The following is a 25682-nucleotide window of genomic DNA, read 5'->3' on the forward strand; positions in this document are numbered from 1 at the left end:
ATATTTTGCTTTATATGTGTCCCTAATTATTCATCATTTATCAAATTACAATTAAGAGAAATATATGCTTTAATTTAATGTAATATAATTAAATTTCTTAATTATATTTATATAATCGAATTACAAAATGTCAGTTATATACAAGACTTGTGCCATCTCATTCTCAATAGTAATATCTATACAGAAAAGACAAAAAAGTAGACGCCCTTATTTAAGATTACACCACACTGATAAGATTTAGGTATCTATGTTTTATTTTTACACATGTTATATGCTCTATGTTGAATCTATCTTTAGACTAATTTTCAGCTCTTAAATCCTAAAATTGCGCTAAAAGATTAAAAAACTTTTAATCTTGCTCCCAGGGGAGGGGGAGGGGGGGGGGTACATCTGGGGCGATACATCTGCCAAAAACGTAAAAAATATTCAAACAAACTTTTATTAAGAAAAATGTTAGAAATATTTTTTACTAAAATATGTGCACACATTTTTTTTGAGTAATAACTTTTTTTTAAATTATAATATTGAATAATTTGAAAAGTTGAATATAATAAAATTACATTTTAGAAGACATTCATTTTGACTCAAGACCTATAAAGAAAATAAGTATAGTTACTATATTATATTTATTAATAAAATAAAAATTATGAAACTTACCTAAATGGTTATTAGTGGTTTAGTTGGACGTTTAGTGAGACGAACAGCAAAATAACCTAAAAGAATACGAATATATTTTAGTAACTACTTCATTTTTATACAAAAAAATTGTACAGTAAACAAAAATGCAGTGGTCAATAACAGTATGTTAAAATTAAAATTAAACTTACCTAATTCATTCCTTTTTAGTAAATCAAAAGGTGGACGGCTAAACATATATTCATGGTCGTACATGTTGAGTACCGTGAGGAATAATTTTTTATGTTTTTCCAAACTTACAACATAATGACCGACATCCATAGTTTTCTTTTTAAGGTTGCCGACAAGTTCATCTGCATCCGCATTATTACTACTACTTGATCCTTCTATGTCAATCGAAAATTGTAAATTATTTAATTCCATTGGCTGAGAACACATGTTAAAAAGCAAATCTATACGTTTGCTAAAAGATGTAGAACTAGAACTATTTAATTGTATCGACTTCATCTTTTCAGAAATAAAACCCATAACACCTTTCTTCGACAGAGAACCAGGTGTATATGAATATTTTATCATTTCAGTGGTTTTGTCTTCAACGCTTTTTAGATATTCCTGTACGCTTTTGGGAAAAATGTTCAACCCGATCAACGACTTTAAGGTGTCGGTCAATTTCATGCCTTCGTTCTCCAACACATTTACATTAGTATTGTTGCCCGAGTTCAATTTCTTTAAAACCCTGAAATATGTACCGAAGCATACAAACACAGGGTGTACCACAGCGGCCATTACATGTTGCTGGAATGAAATAACATAGTCTTGGTTGAACATTGCTCGGACGTTATACATTACATCGTGTATACTTGCATAACCTCCTTCGATTAATTTATAACTAGTTACTACATCACCCACTATTAACGATTTGACCAACATGTTATAATCACCAGTGAGCAAGTCCCCTGACGCTCCGCCACTAGACGAGGTATGCCAAGAATTGTAATCATACGCCAGTAACGGCGCAAAAAGCAAGTTGCGGTGCTCAAAGTCCTTGTAAGTGCCTTTTTCGAAGGTCGACATGAAAATATTTTCCAAACTACTTTTGTTTTCCTCTAGCTTCGACAACACCTGTTGTAAATCGTCCGTGTTTAACCGCCCCATGTCTGCCGACAACTGGTTGATTTCTTCCAATTTCAGCATTTGGTCGTTGTCCCGAATCATACTTTTGTATTTATCGCATTTACCGTCTCTTAGGAACGTTGCAAGCGCATCTGTCATTATCGAGTGAAAATATCTGTATCCGTGTATGTAATTAGGTGTTATCGCCGTAGAACCCAGCTTGGCGCGTGTAGTCCCAGTGTAATTGTTTAAGTACAAATTTACTTGCATTAGATCGTTCGGGGGTTTGGAATGCGGTGTTGTGTTTCTGAGTTCGTCGAGCATGACCAAAACAATAATTCCTTGGGACCGAAGACGTTTATCATAAAAGTTTATGGCGTCCAAAGGTGCTTCAACCCTCTGGGAAGAATCATCCTTAGCGTCAATACTTACTTTAAATGTATTTTTGAAGACAATTCCGTTTAACTGAAAATAGTTTAGCATATATCTCGAATAACAGCAGTGTAACTCATTTGCGTATTCTGCAATATCCGATTGAACGAAATATGAAACATTAAACAACAAAAAAGTCAGAAGCGCACACCAAGCCATTTTACATGTATTATCCGTCACTGGATACATTCGACTAAAATATCCAAGTATATTTTACAGTTTTTGTGACACGTATTTACTACAATTTGCCTTTTTTGTAATTCAAAAGTAGTAATACTCAGTGTTAGTTTAGCTTCGATGCGATTTTATTTTTGTTCGTTTGTACATATGTTTCTTTTGTGATTTATTGCCAAATAAATATTGTAGTTGAACACCTTTTTTCGAACACAAAAATAGTTTTCTTAAAAAGCTGATGTTTTTTGGGTGGTAAAAAAAAATACGATTCATAACATTATACTCTAAAGAGGTGTTGAGCTAAATAAAATATTTTAAAGTTAAATATTCCAATAATATTTTAAAATAAAAAAAAATAACAAATTTTGATTCAAGTGATATTACACAAAAGTAAAATATGTTCTATAACACTGTGGACCATTAGTTTTCCCATTGACCATCGTGCTTTCAAAAATCATTTGTAAACCTGAATGATATCATTCAACATAACATGTTACTTGTACCTAAATAAAATCGAATACATTAAGTTCTTAATGTAAATAAAGCTGGTATAAAAATAAAGAGAAAACTGTATTTTAATCGAATAAATTCGTTAATCAAACAAAAAATAAAGAATCCTCATTACTATACTAATAGTTGATATACATTATACTACTAACTAGAAATTCATTTTTCTTTTTGAACTCCTTAAAAAATAGTGTGTGTGTGTGTGTGTGTGTGTGTGGCGTTATCTTAACCTTGTTGGAAATGTGTTCAGATCTCATTTGGGGTTAATTAAATGTAAAGTATGCGGTCTATCGAAAAAATGAAACGTCCTGATATATTATGATATCTTTTTAATGTATTTTTTTTACACAGTAGTGATATTGTAATTAGAATATTATTAGACTGAAACGTTTTCTATTCAACGACGTATGCGATTCGTGTAACGTTCTCGTTCCATCCTAAGACATGACGTTTTTACGGGTCATATCAATCAACAGACTTATCGAAACGAAAATAATAATATTGTAAGGATAAATAATTCCTCTACAGCCGGCTACTGACAGCTGCTGTAGCTATATGACTTGGCGCTCGTCATAATTGAATACATAATTATCCTGATACGATACTTGACCTAAACAGTTACCGTGAGCATTATACCTTATCGACGATGCTAATCGATTACAAAACGTATTAATGTATTCAATGTGATTTATGGTTTGTTGCAGATAGACATCCGAACGACGACTTCGCCGAGCCCAATGAGATCACAATGTTGCTGACATTTCTACTGGCAGGTGAGTCGGTCTTGCACAATATAGAGTAACAATATGAAGATATGAACTTGTAGCTTGTATGCGACAAATGTGAAGTAAACAGAAGGACTAAAACCAGTATGACCACACAATAGCAAAAAAAATCTTCGATATTGAGCGGTTGGTACTCTAAAAAATGATAAAATTAGTCTTTACCTCTTATCTTAAAAAATTATTGTTTATCCATATATATATATAACTAACTAGATGCATGCCGCTAATAGATATAATTGAAGTTATTATTTACCGCCATCTTTGTGGGAATTAGAACCTTATCAAATGTTTATAACTGTTGTCTGTTATCACTGCTTATAACAATTAAAATTTAAGCTGATAGCACATTATCACAAATTTATATATTTATATATATATATTAATTTATTCACACATAAATCCCACAAAAATTGCCGACGTCGACTTCAATTCTTATCACTAGTTAGCAATCTAGTTTATAATATATATGCGTGCTATTATCATTGATTTCTATTATCACCACAGTATATTGAACGGTATTTTTTTTCTTTTTACTAGGCAGACTGCCTTTGGTCCTTCTGTTTGCGTCAAATTATTGAAACCGCTATAGCGACCATCCGGTCTAGCAGCACGGAGGGAGGGGGTTAAAGGGAAGGGTAGGAGAGTACGATTATATGTAACTGCAGCCGTATCGGCTTCCATAATACCATAGTGTATATCACCTTACCTACCTATGTTTGATGATAAATTTGAGTGTACAAACACATGTAATATATGAAACAATCGCGGTGCTGGTTGAAAAACGAGCGACCGAGTCACGTACCGATGAGGGAAAATGCGAGCATACGGAAAGAAGAGAGAATGAAAAAAAAATCGATGGAAAAAAAACCCATCCGTGTATTATATGTATATCTGTTTTCAACAACTCTCTCGATTATTTTGTTATGTAGCCGCGCACCAAAGCTATTCTCCGCGATGCCATTGTGTTTTTTTTTTATATATATTATATTGCTCTGTGGATTTTCTTGCACCTATTCAGTGTACAGCTGTAACACGCCTTTCCTATAGGTTTTCCGCAGGGCAATCGGAAAATAGTTTCATCGAGTTATTCCGGTTCTTTTGGCAACTACATAATACAATAGCTATTGCAATTCAATCAAAGTATGAATAAAACAATAAGTATGTTGAAGCGTATGTTAAGTACCTCTAAACCAGATGTTGACCCTCGGCAACATTGTTTCCAAAGCACCAAATAAAATAATATCATAAATTATGATTTAATATGTATTTTTATAGCTCAAAATATCCATTTGTATGAGAATTGTCTTATGAAAACAACGTCTGGTGAATAACAAGTTTTCAATTAGTATTACCCAACAATTGATACTGACAATCAATCAGTGTTTTTGGGTTATAACTTAAAATATGTTGCTTGGGAGGTACGAATTGTTCTTTTAAATGGCATTATATCTGTACACGATTTACGAAAAAAAGTTTCTCTTACATAAAAAAAAGGCTGTTGATCGATTCGTCAGTATTACTAACTTTTTATTATTGTTAAATCTTGAACACCAAATGAATAGCGGTCAGACTCGTTTTCGTCCGTCTGTCCAGAAACACAGGTCAACAGTGTAAATTTGCATTAATTGTATAAGTAAAATATTCACAAATAACATGCTTTACTCGCCATATCAGACATTTCCGCTTTGTTTTGGAAGGCCAAACCTTTGGGGTAGAATTTTAATTACATTTTGTCGCCTTAGCACATAAAACCAAACGTAATTGGCTATTCGAGGTTTCCCATTAGATTTAATTACTTAATATAGTATTAAATGTTAAATTCCATTAGGAAATTTGTTAAATTGCCGGTTAGTTGTCTGATATATTTTAATTTTAAATAATTAATGATGTTAAATATCATAATCAACTATATAGCACGACATTATACAGCTTACATAGAAACGTAATTGTTTAATAATGTCATATTTAAATATGACATTATTTTATTACGATTGGTTGTCTCAATCCACAAGCAACAGCGAATGAAATGATCACAAAGGCCATTATTATATAACCAACAATGGACTGACATAATTTTTTTTTAAATTGTACTATTATATCTTTTAGAGATATTTAGGGTTCTCAATTAATTGACGGTCGTAGTTATAATTATATGCACTTAAGGTTCACGGTAAAGTTCTAAAAGAAGTCATTTCTGCAGTATCGATTTTTGTAATAAAATCAGGAACAATTAGTTCGCATATAATATACACATAACTGTAATATACATAATGTGTAGATTTGGCCGCGTACACACCCTGGTTTTGTATCTATTGTCATGCACATAATAAGGTAAGTAAACAGTTTATGAAATCTTAGACCCCAAGGTCCCAAAAGATAATATGGCCAAAGCAATCGCTTGGAACACAATAGTCTTACTTTACCACGCGATTCGACTCTTGTTTTTCCATACTATAATCCAAGTTGGTATAATGTTTCCAAGTTGCGTGTGAGCCGGTCGTTTATGGTCAAACCCCCAAGCTACCGGTTGAAATCGCCCGGATCAGCTTACATGAAAGTATAAGTATAAAAATAAATAAAAACGCTAAACAACAACGCACGCCAAAACCGGTCGTGTGATTTTCAGTTCAATAATACACAGTATTCCAGTAAGGTGTACGTTTAAGTATTTACAACCGTTACCGGTTATATATATATATATATATATATTTAAGATAATATGCATGTAACAACGGCACTGCAAAGACTTAATAAATCAATAGCAAGTGGTAACCGATATGAATTAAGTCTGTTCGAGTATATGAGTAGACCATTTCCAAAACTGATAAAGTACCAAAAAAATAAAAACTGTATAAAAATATTATGCTTTTAAAGTTTTGTGATAATATAATGCTTTAATTTTGTCTTGGAATACATTTCCTAAACTCTTTATTTTCCTGCTAAAAATATATTTTTAAATGTCGCCTTATTTCCAAAAAGTATAATATTCTATAGAATTTGGCAAAAATTTATTTCTTAAACTAATTATATGTAAGTAAATTTAATTCCATAAATTATATTATCTGCAGTTATAATATATATAATCTTTTATTGAATCAAAACTTATTATCTAAATTTTTTCAACAAACGGTTGAAGTATTTTTTATCGAGTAAGTTTTTTCAGAAATAGCCAACTCAATTCCAAAACTTATCATGTGCAGTATTAATAAGTTCCAACACTAACTATCTAAAATAATTTTTCTTATATATTTCCATTTCTTTTGAAGTAAACATTTTCAGAAAAATAACATAGAATATAGGAAAATTGTAACAAAAAAATGCACGTTACATAATTATTATGAAAAACTTAAACAGTTTTTTCTTATTTCCCCAAATTTTTATAAAATGTACAAAATTAGTTTGAGAACATGTTACTCGGATAGAATATATGTAATAGTATGAATAAAATATATGTATATTTTACTTAAACATGACATAAATTTCCTCAGGAATGCGATTTACCGCTAAGAGATAATGCGATTTACATGACAGGTGCTCGTAATTTAGTTGCCTTCCAAAATTATGATTATTATTTATTTATCAGGCTTTAAACAAAACCATAACAGTATGTAATCTGGAATGGCATCTGAGTTATGCAAGACGATATCGTTTCGTTCAGTTTTTATGAAATTGTAGATCAGTAAAAAAAAAAAACATAATAATAATAAATATATAACGTATTCGCGATTATCCAACACATACTACTTTCTGAACTAATACTTTACCAGACTTGTTCACAAAATACAGGCAAACCGGATATTATATGGAGCTAAGAACGCATAAAATATTACTATTAAGGTCGATTTCCTTGTTGTTTGTACTTATTTGTCACCGTGCGACATACCGGCACAACAACAAAATAGTTTATGTTATATAAATTTTAATTTTAGTAAGTTTTGATCTTCACGTTAATTGATACTATGTCCAATAACTGTTTATACATATGACATCAGTTTTTATATATTCCAGTAATTCTCGTGTTATTTATTTACTTTTTATTACACATACAGCTTCAGTAGTTGGCTTTACAATATCATTTTTTCTAAATGGGCTGCCGAATAAATGTTTTTTTTTTTAGTTAACATTGTACGGTTATGTATGTGTAATATGGTTCAAACAAAAGCGTTTACACCGATTACTTAACGATTTCTAACTAAACAGACACTAAACGACAGAATGCTACTCAAAATTAACACCATCGCCCGAAAAAGGCACGGCTCGCCCGGATGCAGTTGCAAGACTTTCCGGGCCCCGGGCAAGCGGTGGTATCAGGCGGATTAACAAACAACAACGGCTGAACTGCAGTTATTCATTAATATTACATAAAATATGTCCAATTTGGAATCAATTTATTTGTCTACATAAACCCGCCCGGCAAGTTACAAATTTAATTATTATTAAATTTTCCTCCAACTAATCTGTGCACCACGAGTTTGTCTGTTGTTTTGTAACACCTGTCGGAGCCCACACGCGATGTTCTTTGAACCGAATTGACAACTCATAAACATGGTTTATTATAATAATTATTCTAGTCAATTTGTAAAGTATATAATTATGCGTAAACGGTTTACCGGCGTGTAGAGCAACACTGCATTGGTTATTATAAAATTCAGTTGCGGGGTAAGTTATAAATATATATATATTATATACCTATCCAAGAATACCCGTTGTAGATGTAAAAAAAATTGTATAATATATTCTATTACGAAGCCTCTGGGCTAATTTTTAAACTAACAGTATATAAATAAATGTAATGTACAGTCATAATTGCTCGCAGATGCCATTAGAAACATAACATGGGAATAAAAAATAACCTTATTGCCATGATTTATCAAAACAAGACATTAGAAAGCGTGTAGGCGCTGTTACTACATTTATGGAAAAAACTATATACTTAATTAAATTTGTCTCTCAAAAAAAAAAAAAATACTTAGGTAACCAGGCGTCAGCGTTTGGTCACTAATTCTTCTCCAAGTATTACAATAATATATAAATTGTAGATGAATGTGCAGCTAGAAACAATTTTATGGTACTGTTAATTAGTAATTTGAATGTTCAGATGTATAATTCATATTCCAAGTTATTAACTGCGTTTGCTATGTTTAGATTAATAATAATTATATGTTATTTAATATTACTAATTTAAGTATTCTTGTAAGATAAACAAAATAGAGCCGTTTGAAAATTTAAAAGTAAATACTTAAACGATTTAAATGTTACGACTTAATAATTGGGTCCTAACCGTTTAATAGCGTTTAAACATTTACCTGACCTGTAGAAGAAACTGGAAATAGGAACGCCAGTGACTCTTAACCTTACTCACTCGGTCAGTCACATCATCCACACAAGACATCAATCTTGTACGGGGAAACAAAACTCAATAATATGTTCCATAACCGACTGTGAATTGTTATTTTCCGTTAAACGCCAATAGTTTACTTTCTGACATTGTATACCTTTTTTTTATAATATTATTATTTAACTTTTGATAAATCTACTTGTGATCGATGACTTCACAAACATTTTTATTCAATAATCTGCATACACGCAACGGGATTAGAGTATATTGCGAACACATGTAAAAACAGTATTATTATTATTACTATTTTTTTTTTTTTTTACAACCGTTGAGCCGTGACATGTATGGGGTCACTGAAAGCATCAAAACGGGCAGAGATTAACTTTCACCGTGGGAAACTGTTAGTTGTGCATGTGTGTGTGTGTGTATGTTTTTCGTAGATCGTTGTTCATCACTGACGCAATTTGATTGATTTACCTGATGTACAGCTAACTCTAGTGGTGGTGATTGTGACTGTGGTGGAGATTATTGCCCGTTAGTTATCCAGAAAGTCAATTATTTCTACATCAAGAAGAACGTTTATATTGTAATTATTTGTAGCGTTGATTTTATATAAATATACATGTATAATCAATAGACGCATTCAAATGGGTTGTATAACCACAGAGCAATTCGGCTATAAGCAAATTTTAAAGACCGAGATGGACCATTCGAATGTCGGTCAAAGTTGTAAGTGTTTTTTGTGTTATTGAAACACAAAAAATGAAAGGTTATCAAGGGTAACAATTAACAGGCCATAAAACAAAATCTTCAACAAAACAGCTGCCGGTTCGCGGATTGACTTTCATATTTTTTTCATCACGACTATGTCGGTCTGGCATTTATAATTCATACACCGTAGTGGATTAAACAATATTTAAAATTACCATACACTACTAATTATTATCTAAACGTTTTGCGCATTACACGAGCTGTCCTCGCTAATAGACGCCTTAAAGATTGTGTTTTGCGATCGATTATTCTGATCGATTGTCGATTATTTACATACAATCGAGGCTTTAATGTTATTTCCTGTCATTAAAATAAGTCTTTTAGATTTTTTTTTCCATTCAATCGCACTCGATTTACAGTAATTATATTGTTCTTGGCCTACAGGAGAAAGTAATGTGGTCATTTAATCTGTGACTACCGTACGTGCTTGTCTGAAATCACAACACGTACACGCTTTGGCTTTAAAGTAAAAAAAAAACATAATCGCATTAAAAATATTTTATTAAAGGAAACCGAAAAACGCGTTTCTTTTTTAATTATTATCAAGAGTTATAACCGCTTATGTTCTCGAGTTGTTCTAATGAAAAATATTAGGGCTACAATGCCTTTTAATTTATTTTTAATTCTATACTAACAAGAGGGCTTACCTCGGCCATAAAAACTCATCAGCTGCAAGTGATGTTGGACAAAACACATTTATCACCCTAAAATTTAAAAATTGTTAAAATTCGACATACGTAACTCGTTGAATTCATTATAACTACAGGCTAAAATAATATTATGTAATATTTATGCTGATGGGATTAAAATTTAACTATGAAAAATGCTGTTAAAGTAAAATCAGTCCCCGACATTCGCGGTCATGTTTAAATTTTAATCTTATCAATATAATTAATACCACATGCCTATCCTTAATCCTTATTTCTAAATTAAATTAATGGCAAGTATATACGCATTAAGTATTTTGTTTATATGTTTAGTTATAATTGATATATGTTAACAAGCTATAATCATAGGCAATCGTGGAATTGGCAGTTGCAAGTATTACAGTTATACAGACGCTATTACTTATTTGCTTTTTGGAGGCATAATTTAATGACATTCATAATATTATTGTGATATGATAAAGTTTAATACTTTCACAAGACTAAGGAAATCGTTTTTAAATAGTCTGAATAATTGGGCTTTAACACACAGTCTAGACGTTGTGCTCTGGTATATAATAATATGTACATATGTGTATGTATAATACACATATGCGAGTATAATATATGTTCATAGTACTTACATGCTATTATGTCTTTACATAACAGTTTACGGTTCGCGCGCAAACACATAGCCATTGCGTTTTTAAATCTCATATTAATATCAGCTTGCGGTTACTCGTTTTGAGACTGCATATTTTTTACACGAAATTATACACTTTATATATATATTTATATATCAATGTTGTGTCGATAACAGTTCGACTTACTAGTCAATAGGTAATAGCCCGAGACGACGCCATGGTCTGTCATACAATAAGAAAATGTACCGATCGACAGCTTCCATAGCATTTTGTCGTTTTCATTATAACATGTAACTTAATATCGATAATTGTGCTAATAAAAAAATATTGCGGTTTATTATGGAAATATGGTCGACGCGCGTAGCTAATAACATGCTTTTTATTTATCTCGAGGTCAAAATATAAAAACAAAACTAAAATTAAACATTATAATTATTCCAATTTTTTTTTTATTACAAAAACAACTACATTCGTGCGGCAAATTTATTTTACTTCGAACCTGTTGACGTTTTGATTTTTTATTGTCCTGCATACATATCATATTTTAAATGCACTAATAAGCTTTAAATTATAGCAACCAGTTGTTTCAATAAATCAAAATATATCAGCCGACAAACAGGATTAATTGCTATTCGAAACGAGCGTAACTCGTTTGAGGACAAGTGATTTACCGACTATAATAATTAATTTAGATTATCATTCTATATCATATAATATACTCCTATAGGTAGATTATAAGATTACACAGTGTTAATACCAGTGGTACAGTAACGCAGATTAGGGAACTTACTGGTAGAACTAAGTTCCCGACATGCGAGGTACTCGGATTCGATTCCCAATTAAATTTCTTCCGTTGTTTTCCTCTTTTTTAACAATAAGTATTATAGGTAATAGATGAATATGATGATAATTATATGTATAATGACATTTTCTTTAAAAATAATTACAATTTTGTAAATTTTTTTTATTGATTATTGTTAGTTTACAATATTAGACCATGTTCAATTTTTTATAATTATTTTATTAAATTCCAGAGCTCTATCAACTTTTGAAACTTAAATGGTGTTGTACCAACATTTAAAATTTATAAATATTTTTAATTAAATCAATAATTTACTTTATATTTTATTGATCGATAACCAGCTGTTATGAAAAATTATTTTTAAAGTTATTAAAGTTTATAGTTAAGGACAGAAGGAAGGGTGGCTTGAAGTATTCATTTTTATCTGCACGTATTACTCAAACGCACTTCACCTGCCGTTTAAATATCTTTAAGAGTAATTAATCAAAAACGATTATCAACCAGTCAACACTTATATCGAATTATTCTTATTTTAAAAATTGAATTAAATATAAGCGTTTCAAAAGTTGATGGCGATATGCTAAAATACTAAAAAAAAACAAATTATTGATAATTTTAGAATATTGTAAAATACCTAATAAAAATAAAAATTGTATACAAAAACAAGAACAACGAAAATTCAATTATTTTAAGAGAAATTTAGTGGCTTGTGTTCAATTGGCCACCCTGTCGTATAGCCTTTAGAGGTGAAATATCAAGTATGTAATTGAACCAGATTAAACTTCAACAATTACCATTTTTTTTCTTCTTTAAATGAATAATACAAACGATACGATCGCCGAGTGTTGGATTGGCATTTCACGACGTTTTATTAACGGACTCGTTGGCAAGCGTCGGACTAGCTCACAACCGTAGTGACAGCCAAACGCATAATACAACAGCAACATAATAATATAATGGGTGTATAATATAACAGTAATCGTGATAAAACGGCGTTGACGACGATTGTCAAGTCCATTCGGCCAGAACAAACAATAGAAAGCAGATTTTCGATATTGCAATAATAATAAAGTAGCGTTTTATATGAACACACACGCGTTGGCTAGGACGTGTCTGGATTATTTACTATACTTTGGCCGTGGCCGCGGTGGCAAGTGCAACAATTTCTTTAGGTCGTCCGTTTCCGTTTGCAACAGCGTTGACACTTGCCGTGACGTTTTAATAGCTGGGAAAATCAACAATCACTGCAGTTAAATCATGTTTTTATTTTTAAAAAAAAGTTTAATAAACGATTTCATTATATTGGGCTTAGGAAGATTCAGCGTGCAGAAAGTGCAAAGTGCAGAAATTGAATGACGCGGACGGTCAAAATTTGGTCTCAAGTCACGTGCAATTAGATCAAGGAGCGGCACAATTTACAGACTGGTAAAAAACTGTGTAAAATAATTGTGACAATAATTGTCTAGTTTGAAGTCGATGACAAATCTTAGTGTTGAGTAGCAGAAATGACGGTAAACAGTACAATATTTCAAATATATATGAATTAGAAACGCTACATATCATACATCAAAGAAGCTTGTCTAAAAATATAATTATTATAATCACTTCGGTAGTGTATAAAGAAAAATTAAGTCACAAATACGTTGTACCATAAAATGCCTGATATGTATATAAGAATAAGTTTACTATCCAGTCCAAGTCAATTTAAAATCAACTGACTAAAATCATCGTTATCATTGATTTTCATTTGAACTACACCTCTTAATAGAGATCTTATATTATGTGCTCGAGCAGAACTGTGAAATTCAAAATCTATACAAATAGCAGTTTAGGATTTGAAAATAGAAATAGGTTTAGCCTCTATGTTCGGTGCTGAAAATTTATTTTATATCGTTTGATACTTTTAACGTTTAAAAAACATTTAAAGCAGACCAAGTACGATAGCTAGCATTGTAAAAGTTATAATGCGCTTTACGGTTATAATTTGAGTAATAGGGAGAATGCGATTAGGGTTGATTGTCTATCTATAATAATTTGTCACAAAAATATAATAAATACATTTTAGATTTCAATATACTGATATTTGTTGACTGTTAATTCACTCAAACATATTAACCTATACATTTACAACGGTCAAACTTTATAGAAAACCATTATAAGAACAGATAGTTTTGAAAATTATATAAATGTCATAACCCCACTCTACCCCCATCTTGAGTCTAACTTTCAGACCCTAAATCCTAAGAGTTGGCTCGAAAAAGATAAATAAATAATAGATTCCACCCCTTCTCGGGGAAAGGGTTTGTTGTATTTTTTCGGTTTGTCAACGTTTATCGATGGTACTTTATTTTTAAAATATTCCATATAATTTTGGAGGAAAATCAACTATTTCAAAAAAATGTAAATAGCGCGGTAGTTTTAATTTTTAGTAATAATAATGTCTGTAGACCTGTGACCTCCCCTGCCCCAAAAATCGTCGACCCCACTGTACTGGCTCTTTTATTGTTTGTCGAAAAAAACTCCTACAATCGTAAATTGGTATTGTTGAACGGTATATTGTTAGATTAGATGGCCATTGTTGATTTTTCTGAAGAGAAAAACGAGTTCTGCAATTATTAAATCAACCTCCGTTTTACGTAACGTTACAGAAAACGACGCTGTACACAGTACAACATTGTTATTGTTGTGGAGAAACTCGGTATTTACTCGGGTTAAATGGGATTCTATATAGACCATTTAATCTATTATTTATTGAATAAAAAAAGTATTGTGTGTTTATGCGATCCGAGGTCGTGTTTGGACAAAAAATTAACCAAATACAATAATTATCGTCCAAAGCGGCGCCTATCATATTATTTTTGCTATCGCATGATAATTATCATTATTATTATATAGTGACCTCATATTTCAATAGAATTTTCACGTTCGTTTCTTTAATACGATATTGTATTTAAAATTATTTTTGAAAAAAAATTGTATATGTCGATTTTAAAATTGTCGACAATTATGGAAAGTGTTTATATTATTATGTGCATAATATAATCAAACGTTTCCCCCCTGAACTATAGAATCGAGAGTTTGCCCTTGGACGTGCGGTCACGGTTTGAGAATGTGTCATTGCTCGATAAAAATTCCAAGTCACCTTGTGAAGTGAATTTCCATCTCTTACGTCGAATGGAATAATTGTCGGTGTTTAATATTGTTGTCAGAAGAATGGGTCTTCAGTTTTTCTTACCTTTCAAATGAATATCCTATTATCATACAACGTAAAGTTATTTGTTATTTTAAGTATCATTAAAATCATTATGTTATTAAAGAAACCTACCAATAAAGTGTTGGTTTTTATAATATTAAACATATAAAATAGAATTGCATACCGACAGCTGTTGTGTACCCATCTAAGCTTCCTCGTGTGCATCAACGTTTGAAATATCATTGTTAACAAATATAAAAAAAGCTTAACAAGCAATATAATTAAGCTCATCAAAATCATCACAATGAATTTTGAAATAACCTGAATTATTACAAAACAACCAATAATTTATTATTGTAGCTTCAACCTGCAGCGTTTGCGGTTTTTATTTGAAAAACAAAACAGCAAGTATATAATATAACAGCAATACATCATAATATTATATTGTATACAACAAGAAAAGCCAAAGGGGACGTTGCATTCGTTCCGTCGAGTTCAAGTACCTTTAATAAAATAGGTACACCACCTATAGTAATAAATAGCGATAATGACGTAGAATGAAGTATCTTCAATGCGATTACAATGGATAGGCGTGATGAATGCGTTTCAATAGCGCCGGTTATGTGTACTGTTAGTAAATTAATTATAATTTGACCACAAAATCTAAAATCAGCAATGTCGATTAATATTTTATTTTACAGCTAGCCAATTAAAATGTTTTCTTTTAATAAATATAAGACCCATAATATTTATGTTACACTACTACGGCCCAACAATTCATGATCTACATTTCCAATATTGATCAAATTTGATGTGATTTTAACAGCCAGGTACTCAGACGTACATTAAAGTATATACAATTACAAATAATGACATAGACATTACTCTATCAGATATATTAGACATTAATATTAGTGTTGTTATTGTATATGTGTAAAGCGAAAATTACAATGCCTTCAATCGAGGTTTATACTATTCTGAAAACAGAATATAGTTATGAGTTAATAGTTCAGACAAATATTTATAATAATATTTTACTGCATTTTTTTTATGTAAATTTGTATGTATCCTCTTTCTAATAAGTGTAATTCATTAGCATTTATCAATTGATCGAATATACTTAATCCTTAGGTACAATCATTTTACTTGAAATATTTACATTTCTCAAAAAAACTAATCATTAATTTTATGAAGACATAATGGTCTATAAAATGCATAGTTTTCCTCTTTAAGAATAACTAATAAATAAATAATATATTATGATATAATATGGAGTTCATAATACATAAAATACATTGGGGTTATGACAACATCAGTAGGTAATAGGTATAAGAGTTAAGAGGTAGTAAAATTTTAGTTAAAGACACTGTGTGGATATCCAAAACAATTTTTAGTTACATTTATAAGTCAAATTCTAAACTTTAAGACAATAATTTAATAAAGCATACATTACATTGACAGTAATTTCAGTAGAAAAAAACAATTTAGTACTATGATAGAGAACGCTAAATGTATAATTTAAATTCAGTCACAGAAAAAACTCACGGATTACTTAAAAAACGTTCATTAAGTATTTTCATATGTGACGTGAACTAACTGCTATATTGCTTGCGAAATAGATTAGGTTATTCGACAAAATAATAGAAATAAATACCGACATTATTTAAACGAAATTGAACATTTAAAAATAGCTGTTGAGTACATTTCAGCTCATTATAATGTAATACACAATCAAGGAAAACACAATTTTAAACACTTATAAGGTATTCCAAAAAAAAAATTGCACCATATTTCAATTTATTTTCTTATTATGCAAATAATACTTCGTCTACATCGTCTACTTAGTTGACCAATAATATTTACTGAGAAACATTTATGTTCTTAAAACTATTGTGGTTTAAAAATGTCTAATTAGAATTTTTTTTTAGCGAAACCAGTAATTGCGAAATGTGTGTGTTCAGTATAAAGTTGCACGCTATTTATTATTTTAATATGTTTTTACGCAGTTGTCTGTAATAAACAGTTGATACCCAAGGGCCTTCGTTTGCTCGCCTCGTAGGTTTACTCGGTCGACGTTAAATTGAACTGCTATAATAATAATAAATAAATTTGTTTTCCTTAAACGTCGATCGTACATTATAACTGGAGCGAACCGAGAGAAATAACGATTTATGAGTTGCCAATTATTATTTTCTTTTTGGAATAATTAAAAACCGTCTGAACGGCACAACAAACCCATAATATTAAACGCGCTGAATGGTTTAGACTTATGGGTAATTGCTTTCGTGCTAAGCACATAATTTACAATAACGAAAGATATCAGCTTCTATATTATGATTGGTTTGTACGTAACAACAGTGGACATACACATAACAATTATTTAGAGTTGTTGTTTATCAACTCAAAGACTTGTTACGTATATGGAAGTGACATTATAATAATTATAATAATATAGAGCTAACAATAACGGCGTGTAAACGTCTCTGAGTGATATCTGGATAATGACTACCAAAGAAATTATTGTCGGATAGACCTATATTATAACTATGTGCCATTCCGTTCAGTCTGCTAACCGCGTAGTTTGGCAGTAGAATATATAAGAAGAGTAATCTTCAAATGGAGGATCGGAAATCGAAACCAAAGTCCAAGATCATCGATTATGATGTAAAAGAAAAAACCAAAAAATACCGTTGTCTATAAATTTTAATTAGACACATAGTGGAGACAGGTGTGGAAGGTACACTGTACACTGATAATAGTAATAACTAACATTCCAACATGGAATGTTCACGCGTCGGCTATGATCTTATTTCGTAAAAAGTGTCATTAGAAGATGGGGTAGATTTGAATGAAAGTCATATTATTATGTATCATAATTTTATTTGATCGATAGTGTTTAAGAAATGCATTTAAATACAAACGATTATGATAAATATAATTAGGGTTAGAGGAAAGAAAAACGGAAGAAGTTAAGGCAATAGTATATTATTACAGTCGCTTAATAAGCGTTGACCAAGCTCGTTCGCAAATCTAAGCAAAAATTAATGCAAACCAATCACAAACATGATGGCTGAGTGACATAATCACTTTCAAATAAACGCTTTGATGTGAATTGTAGATAGTAAAAATATAAATATGTAGGTATTGATAATAAGAATGACACGAGGGAGAGGGTCAAATGCCTACCCTGCCTCCTCCCAAATGACGCCACTGGATACAGCCGGTAACAATGACAACAAAATAATAACAGGTTAAACATCATATCAATTATTCTGAAAAGGGTGACATATCTAATTGGAGTATATATTTTAAACATAATTTTTTACATTCGATTTTATAGCCTATATTTTGCCACAAACGAGCAGAAAATTGAAACCATAACCAAATCAATATTGAACTATTTTGTTTCACATTCAAACTAGTTTTAAACTGTAAACTTAAAACGTCTAAACCTCGGATTCAAAATTATCATTCGACGTTTTGCACTCACTGCGAATATATTTTCATAAAACGTTTTCCTTGCAACTTTTTTTTTTTTTATTTGCATCAACCTCTACTTTACCGTCTTTGTATGTGTGTGTGTACACTGTACGAGAGAGGGGTTGACATAATATTATTGATTATGACGGTCGTTATCGTTATGACTGTGTAATTTTGTAGTTTTTCGTTGTCGCATACCGCGCACCCGTGACCTAGTTGCATCTGTTAAAAAACAAAAACTCATTGTGATCGCGGTCTCAAGTTAAGGTTTACCGTGTGCGATCAATCGATACCGCACAATATAAACATGATATAATTTTTATGACCGTTATACAACACAAAATCACAAACCGGCTTTGAAAACGTTATCGTAGTCGAACGTCGATGTTATGTCTGTACGTGAACAGCATCACGTCACTTATAATAATATGTGTATATTGGTCTTGTTTAATCTTTTACCAGATCTGATCTGCTCAGGTGAATTATTACCCAACAACCGGCGTTAAAGTCATCCAAGTCAAAACTCGGCCAAAAAACGCTTAAATCTCGAGAATGGAAAAAAAACCTTATTGTTCACTTATGCCTGTTTCGGCCTTTTCCCGGTTAGGACATAACCTTTTCTCCCTTTCATCCCGTTTCTCCAGAGTATATAATTCTATCACACATTGGCAGTTCTCAGCTCCAATTAATTTCATTGCACTAACTCTGCCACCTAATAATATTAAATGTATACATAAAGGTGTTATAATTGAATAAAAAAGGTTTTTGTTTATTAATAAAATTTTAAATATATTAAAAAATAGAGAAAATAAATACCAACAGCTAACATTAATGGCTGATGATATTATATTGCATTTGTTTAAATGAGATAAAAAAAAAAAATTGACCGACGGGTGGAATTGAGATGTATTTCAAACTGAATTCTGCTTTCTATATTATGCGAATTTCATTAATAATTAGTTTTTTAATTTTTTTTTTCAGCTGTGCTATGGAACTGTAATTGCTGGTGGAATGCCGCCAATATTTACACTTTCGCCGTGCAACCAGGAGTAAGTATACATTTATGTTGTTATGATTAAATGATCGAAAGTACATTATCAGATTGAAGTTATTAATTATTATACACATAATATATATATATATATATATATATAAATTATTTAAATTCAGTAGGCATCCGTTCAAATAAGTTTTCCCAATAACGAGCAAACTAAATCCATCGAGCAATCTATTTGTATTTTCTTTCGCTCTACAGTACCGGTTAAGGAATTAAGAGCATTACATCATAAACGTTAACGAAATTCGTTATCTTTTTAATATAACATACAAAAAACTAATTCGTTAGTGCTCAAAACTTTATTATAATTATTTTATTTTTACGGCAGGCTGTGGCAACGTAATCGTAAACGAATGAAAAGCAAATGACCGGTTGTTGTTATTAGCGCCCCGAAAATGGATCAGTAGGCATCTATTCAAACACTTAGGGCATAGCAGCATACTTAAAAAAATATATATATATTTCATTACTGATTGCATAACTAGGACACACATACGGACCAAACTCGTTAATGCTTATGATTATATACCCGTTGCGCGCATACAAACGTTGACATAATGATTTTAACACAATTTTTAGTATTGCCGTCTTTTCAAAAAACAAAAGTCATATCGTGATTGTCTTTGTTCTGAATTCGGTAAAAAAAAAAAAGCAGTAACAATCAAAATTTTAAATTCCTAATGATAACAATGACTTATTATTTGATTGCGAAATTTCACTCAGCCCGCTTGTAAGAATTTAATTTAACTAGTAACCCTTTTAAAAAAATTATTTTTCCAATTATCATTTCGTTGGTTTAGCGTTGCACACAAATTACGATTATAACGATTATTATTTTGTATAATATGTATTCAATTTGTAAATGATTAGGTTTTTATTAGAATCTAGTTGTTGGCAAGAAGGTGGTATGCATTAGTTAGTTTTTACAGCTCCCTCTGTGAAGTTAGTGCATTTTTTTTTTGTTTAGCTAAAGTGAAAGTATACCGAAATTACCATTAAAAATATTTTTAACAGTATTTAGTTAAAAGTAAGATTTCCTGTAATCTACATTGAACGAATTGTTTAACACAAATAATTAAATAGTTGTAAAAGTGTATTTGAATCTTTTCAAAATAATTATATTATTTCATAGTTTTTATGGAAAATAATTTTGAAAGTTACAATTTAACAAATAAATTAGTGATTTCTAATAAAATTCAGCTTATAAAATTGATTTTTAAAAAATATCACAATTACCAAACGTTTCTTGTTAAAAAAAGTAAATAAGTGGGATTTGCCGGGATTCGCTGAAACTTAAGTAATTACTGGTTTTGGATTTAAACAATGTCTATTAAAACATTTATCAAGAAACAAACGACCGTTTTTTTTTCATTACAAAATAATTAATATAGTTGTCTTGCTGCTAGATTTTTATCGGTCTCAGCTGTCAAAGTATATTTATTATTAACATATTATATTGAAATAACAGTGGTAATTAAACATGAAAATTACTTGTATGTATAAGACAGAAGTCGTGCTCCACTAACCCCAGAAAGCCTTTATATTTCAGAGCCATAGTCAAGGCTAAGCTAATATTTATAATTTTTTTTTTATCTCGCCGGCCTACTAATACTATGTATTAAATATTAAGCGTGACTTTCTAACCTAACCTTCATGGATTCAAGCGTTTTGCAGATAATTGCTCTATTATTTAAACATATTATATCACTAGAGGTATAATTTTTTTTGCCAAGTTCATGGAAATTAATCACAATAATCGTTTTGGCCTAACCTTAATCTACATTGATTTAAATACCAAACTCCCTCTTAGACTAATACTTTTAGTGCATTCATGCGTGTATTGCTGCTGTTAAGCATTTAGTACATTTGTACACAAAACTGGTTTTGTATATCACATACATATGAAAATTAGCAAGTCGATGCGGTTATCTGTTGGCTAGTAGAATGTTAAAACTCTCCAATGCATACCTACATTCATAATACAAAATATTCCAATTGATACTTTGATAAAAAAAAATTGACCAGCATTTTTCAACTCTTTGTATGTTTTTAATCGAGTATAGTGATGTAACACATGATTACCGTACCGGCATCTCGGCCACTTGCCGGTTCTTTCTCTGATCAGGTGTGAGGTGACTGTTCAAAGAGAAAGAATTTTTTCTCTTGCTTTCCTCCAAGAACTTGTTAGGCAAGCATTAGATTTGCATCAAAATAACCCACAAAGTAAACATATTTCTTGCTGATTTTAAACGCCATAATTAAATATAAATCGTCCATTGATTTGTCCACATTAAAACCACCGTAAAATGTAGGCGTACAGACCACAATTCAAACTTAAATCGCGTAATTTAAAATTACTTATGTAAATTCCATTACCGGCTAATCAGATTTTCGACTAGAATATGCGAAATTATAAATATTTTGATATGCCATACTTACTGAAAAACTTTTTGTTCATTTTTCTATCGTAAAACGTCTTTTTATTGCACAGAAGACCTAAATCGCTTTTTAAAATAATAATAATCCTATTAATTTCAAATAATATAAATAACTAATCGTCTAGTCTTGCTACTGTGTTATCTCTATATTGTTATATATTTATTCATAGGCAATTTGTTGTATAATATAATATGTCTACGATTTCAACTTGACTATTATATTTAATGTGTGTTTATTTACAATAACTATAAAAAAAAAACATTATAGATCCGGACTGTAGAAAATAAATATCCTTAATAATACTAGTTTGCCAACAGTTTTTGAGTGATAGATTGTTCTTTTCATACCCAACGTGCGTTATATTATGTGTTTAAAATACCACTATAGTCAGTCAATTATGTTGTCCTTCAAGATAATATCGGTTTGAACGAGAAAGACCTCTTCTTGTTTTTGAAGACTGATTCAGTTATTGTTTTATTCTCGTTGAATTTTAATAAACGCATTAAACTTATGTTTTTGCAGTACTTGGACTTTGACAATTTGCCAGAAACGAACTTCTCTTGTGACGGCAAAGTCATCGGTGGCTATTATGCAGACGTGGAAACTGGCTGTCAGATGTTTCATGTTTGTACCATTGGCCAAAAAGGTAAGAGCTACATTACAAATAAATAGAAGTAGTATAATTTTTATTATTTTATTAACTCGGCCCCGGAGACAACTTTCTTCGTTGATAGGCGAACAGCTGACTGAAGGCGGTTGTATAACCAGAGTGATTCGATCGTCTTATTTGCAAAAACAATTTACTTACTTGGAATTTTAATAATCGGATTAGTACCTAAAACCAATCCGGACATCGCTTTTTGTCATGACACCTTTTATAATATGTGGTCACTCTGTTTCTAGTCCAGTAATCTAATATTAAAAATAAACACTCCAAAACTGGTGACAGTTACTTTCAGTGTTTTTAAATATAGTTATTATTGTGTTATTCACAAGTACACAACTGTCGATCAAGAGCGGCTCGCCCACGTAACATAATAGTAAAATCCATACAGCTACTTGTACTACTAGAAAACGGTATAGTTTTGCACGTTTTATCCTATTCAAGAAGGTAATTTTCTATTCCGGAAATAACCTTCTGTCCTAAGACCGCCGAGTGCCCGGTCGTTACAAGTTTATGTAAGGTTAAAAATTAAAATTTAAGTACCTATACACTAGACTTCTAAAGTCAATTTTTTCATAATCTAAGTACATTTTGAAATGGTCTCATACATTTCAAGAGAGCTGAAACCTCGTTGTGCAATCACATCCATGTATGTATAATGTTCGACGTATTTCTAGAGCTTATACTGAACAAATTCTAGAATAGTGTTGTAAGAGCACAACGGGTCAACCACTGTTTCATTAATATAATATAATTAATAAAGCTAATAATCTATTGTTTTCGTTTCTGATACGATAACTTTTTTTCTCTTAACTTTGTATAAAAAAAAAATGGTAAAACATTATTTTATAACACTTAGTAGACACTTTAACGATATAGTATGTAAACTTGTAAATTTATACTTTTTATATTTATCTTATTGTCATACAAATAATAGCTTGACGATGCAATAGATTATAACATGTATAGTGTATACCTACAAAATTGCATACGCGAACAGAACCTCATCCAACTAACCAACATGTTGCAGAAAGTTAAAACGAAATAATAGGAAATTTAAATATATTGACGTATTTCTTGTTGCATTACCTATTGGCTATTCGTGAAACATACATAAACAATATAATAGAAAGTGTGTACCTAATACTGATGACTTACATTTCACATAACAATTATTATGTTACGAGTTTAGTAATTTCCCGTACATTGTGCTACAAATATTTGTCTGTACAAACAGGTCTAGGTTAATTTTGCGTGTTTACCTGAAATTTGGCATTTAATCTCAATTATACGGTGTATACAACTATTGACGGTATACCATTATAAAAATTCTATGGAAAAGTGATAGTCGTCGCATATTAAAATTATTTAAACGACAACAAAACTACGAGGAATTCACGATAGAACAAATAATAGCAGTACCCTTCATTATCTTTTAAGTACTTTATTTGTGTAAAAATTATGTAGGTATTATAATAATATGTAAAAAGTGAATGTCAAACGCATAGTTGCTTTCCTATAACAATTATTAACCTGTGTCCCTGTACATAATTATAAATAGTATCGGCTTATTATTTAAATTCTACAAATATTATTAGTACAGCAGAGCACAATGAATGGAAACTGGAGAGGGATCTGTCCGGAGATGATAGAAGGATCCAAATGGTCCGTTTTAACAATTTGATGGAAATTATTTTATAAGTTCGTGACAGTATTAAAAAAAACAAATGAGTTTTGAAAATTGTATTTTTTTCCCCTTCATTATCTTATTTTTATAAATAGAATCTATTTTAATCATCTGTGTATTAATAATAAATATTTATTCCATATTTATTGAAAAATTATATCAGCCAGTCTTAAATCTACATAATCGTTGACTCTTTTCCGGGGCACATTTTAATCTTGAGCTAAATGTTTAATTAATTTTTTTCGAAACCGTAGCGCGCAATTGCATTGCTCTGCATTGTGCATTTAATTGTTGCCGTGTTGTGCCCTGTACGGCCGACTGTAATACCGACGGCGTTTTTTTTATTAACTAATAATAATAGCAATAATTCTGTCGCTTTCTGTCAGCTTGCATAAAAAAAAAACATGGTTGTGGGAGTGAAAATAAATTGTCTATAGCACTAGACGACGGTGGACCAGTTTAGTGACCCACTGGGAATAAATTATACAGACATTCTTAGCAAGGTTGTAACATACCTAGCATTGGCCGTTCGAAAAGCATATTTACATCATAACAACACTTGTATAAAGACAGAGTAAAATTTAATAATATATTATGCACCGTTCCCAGTACAAACGTACAAAGTATTTATTAGAATGTATATGAACTGTCGCTGTCGAACTCTATTATATATTTTTATATATTAAAAAAAAATTCAAATTGATTTCAATGTATGAAGTACGAGTAATGCGATAAATTACAACCCTGAAAATGCATTTTAAACAATGACCGCGAGGTTATCAAAATTATTGATATGTCATAATAGAAAAATTATTACTGTGTTTCTGAAAAATTATTACCTCGAGTAGACTTGATCAGAATAAAATAACAGTTATTATTCAAATGACTCGAATAAGATTGAAAAAAAAACGATAACTTTGTCATTTGAGTATTGACAATTAAGGTCACACAAAAATATGATTTCAGTATTTCACATCAAGTTTGTGTTTAAACCTTGGTAGTTGAAAACCTATACTAAATGAGGGACTTTTATACATTTGGCGAATAAAAAAAAGAAAAAAAGAAGGCAATATGTAATCGCTTTAAATATTTCCCAGATTACCGAGTGGTTATAAATTATATTTTCGTACCAAAATATTTGTGAAAATTAGTTACATAAAAAAAATGCTTTGCTAATCAAGTAAACCTATCGCATGAGGTCAAATCTGTTCATTAATAGGTCGTTAAAAAACAAAACTATGCTAAAATTGTTACCACTTTGCTTTTTAAAAAATATACACTTGATCGAACAGGTTTTTCCAGCTTCTCAAACCAAA

The 25682-nt window shown here is 30.7% G+C and overlaps 2 protein-coding genes across 2 annotated transcripts in view; one reads left to right on the forward strand and one right to left on the reverse strand.

The window, feature by feature from the left end:
• The window catches only part of LOC126838721 (mucin-2-like), a 50980-nt gene that overhangs the window by 20413 nt on the left and 4885 nt on the right, over positions 1 to 25682 (forward strand). The window contains exons 2-4 of the mRNA XM_050573376.1: positions 3567 to 3635; positions 19501 to 19568; positions 22538 to 22661. Of these exons, the coding sequence (XP_050429333.1) occupies positions 3611 to 3635; positions 19501 to 19568; positions 22538 to 22661 (217 nt within the window). The 5' untranslated portion in view covers positions 3567 to 3610. The remainder of the gene's footprint in view (positions 1 to 3566; positions 3636 to 19500; positions 19569 to 22537; positions 22662 to 25682) is intronic.
• On the reverse strand, positions 105 to 2431 carry LOC126838720 (uncharacterized). Its single transcript, XM_050573375.1, has 3 exons — positions 828 to 2431; positions 658 to 713; positions 105 to 591 (listed from the first exon to the last, which is right to left on the reverse strand). The coding sequence occupies exons 1-2, from the start codon at positions 2368 to 2370 to the stop codon at positions 658 to 660; spliced, it is 1599 nt and encodes a 532-aa protein (XP_050429332.1). The 5' UTR covers positions 2371 to 2431; the 3' UTR covers positions 105 to 591.

The sequence above is a fragment of the Adelges cooleyi genome, unplaced genomic scaffold, assembly GCF_023614345.1.
Source record: "Adelges cooleyi isolate 19-005CV unplaced genomic scaffold, UGA_ACOO_1.1 ACOO_flye_CR_arks_rails_tigmint_CR_PRNA_30, whole genome shotgun sequence".
Classification (NCBI taxonomy): Eukaryota; Metazoa; Arthropoda; class Insecta; order Hemiptera; family Adelgidae; genus Adelges; species Adelges cooleyi.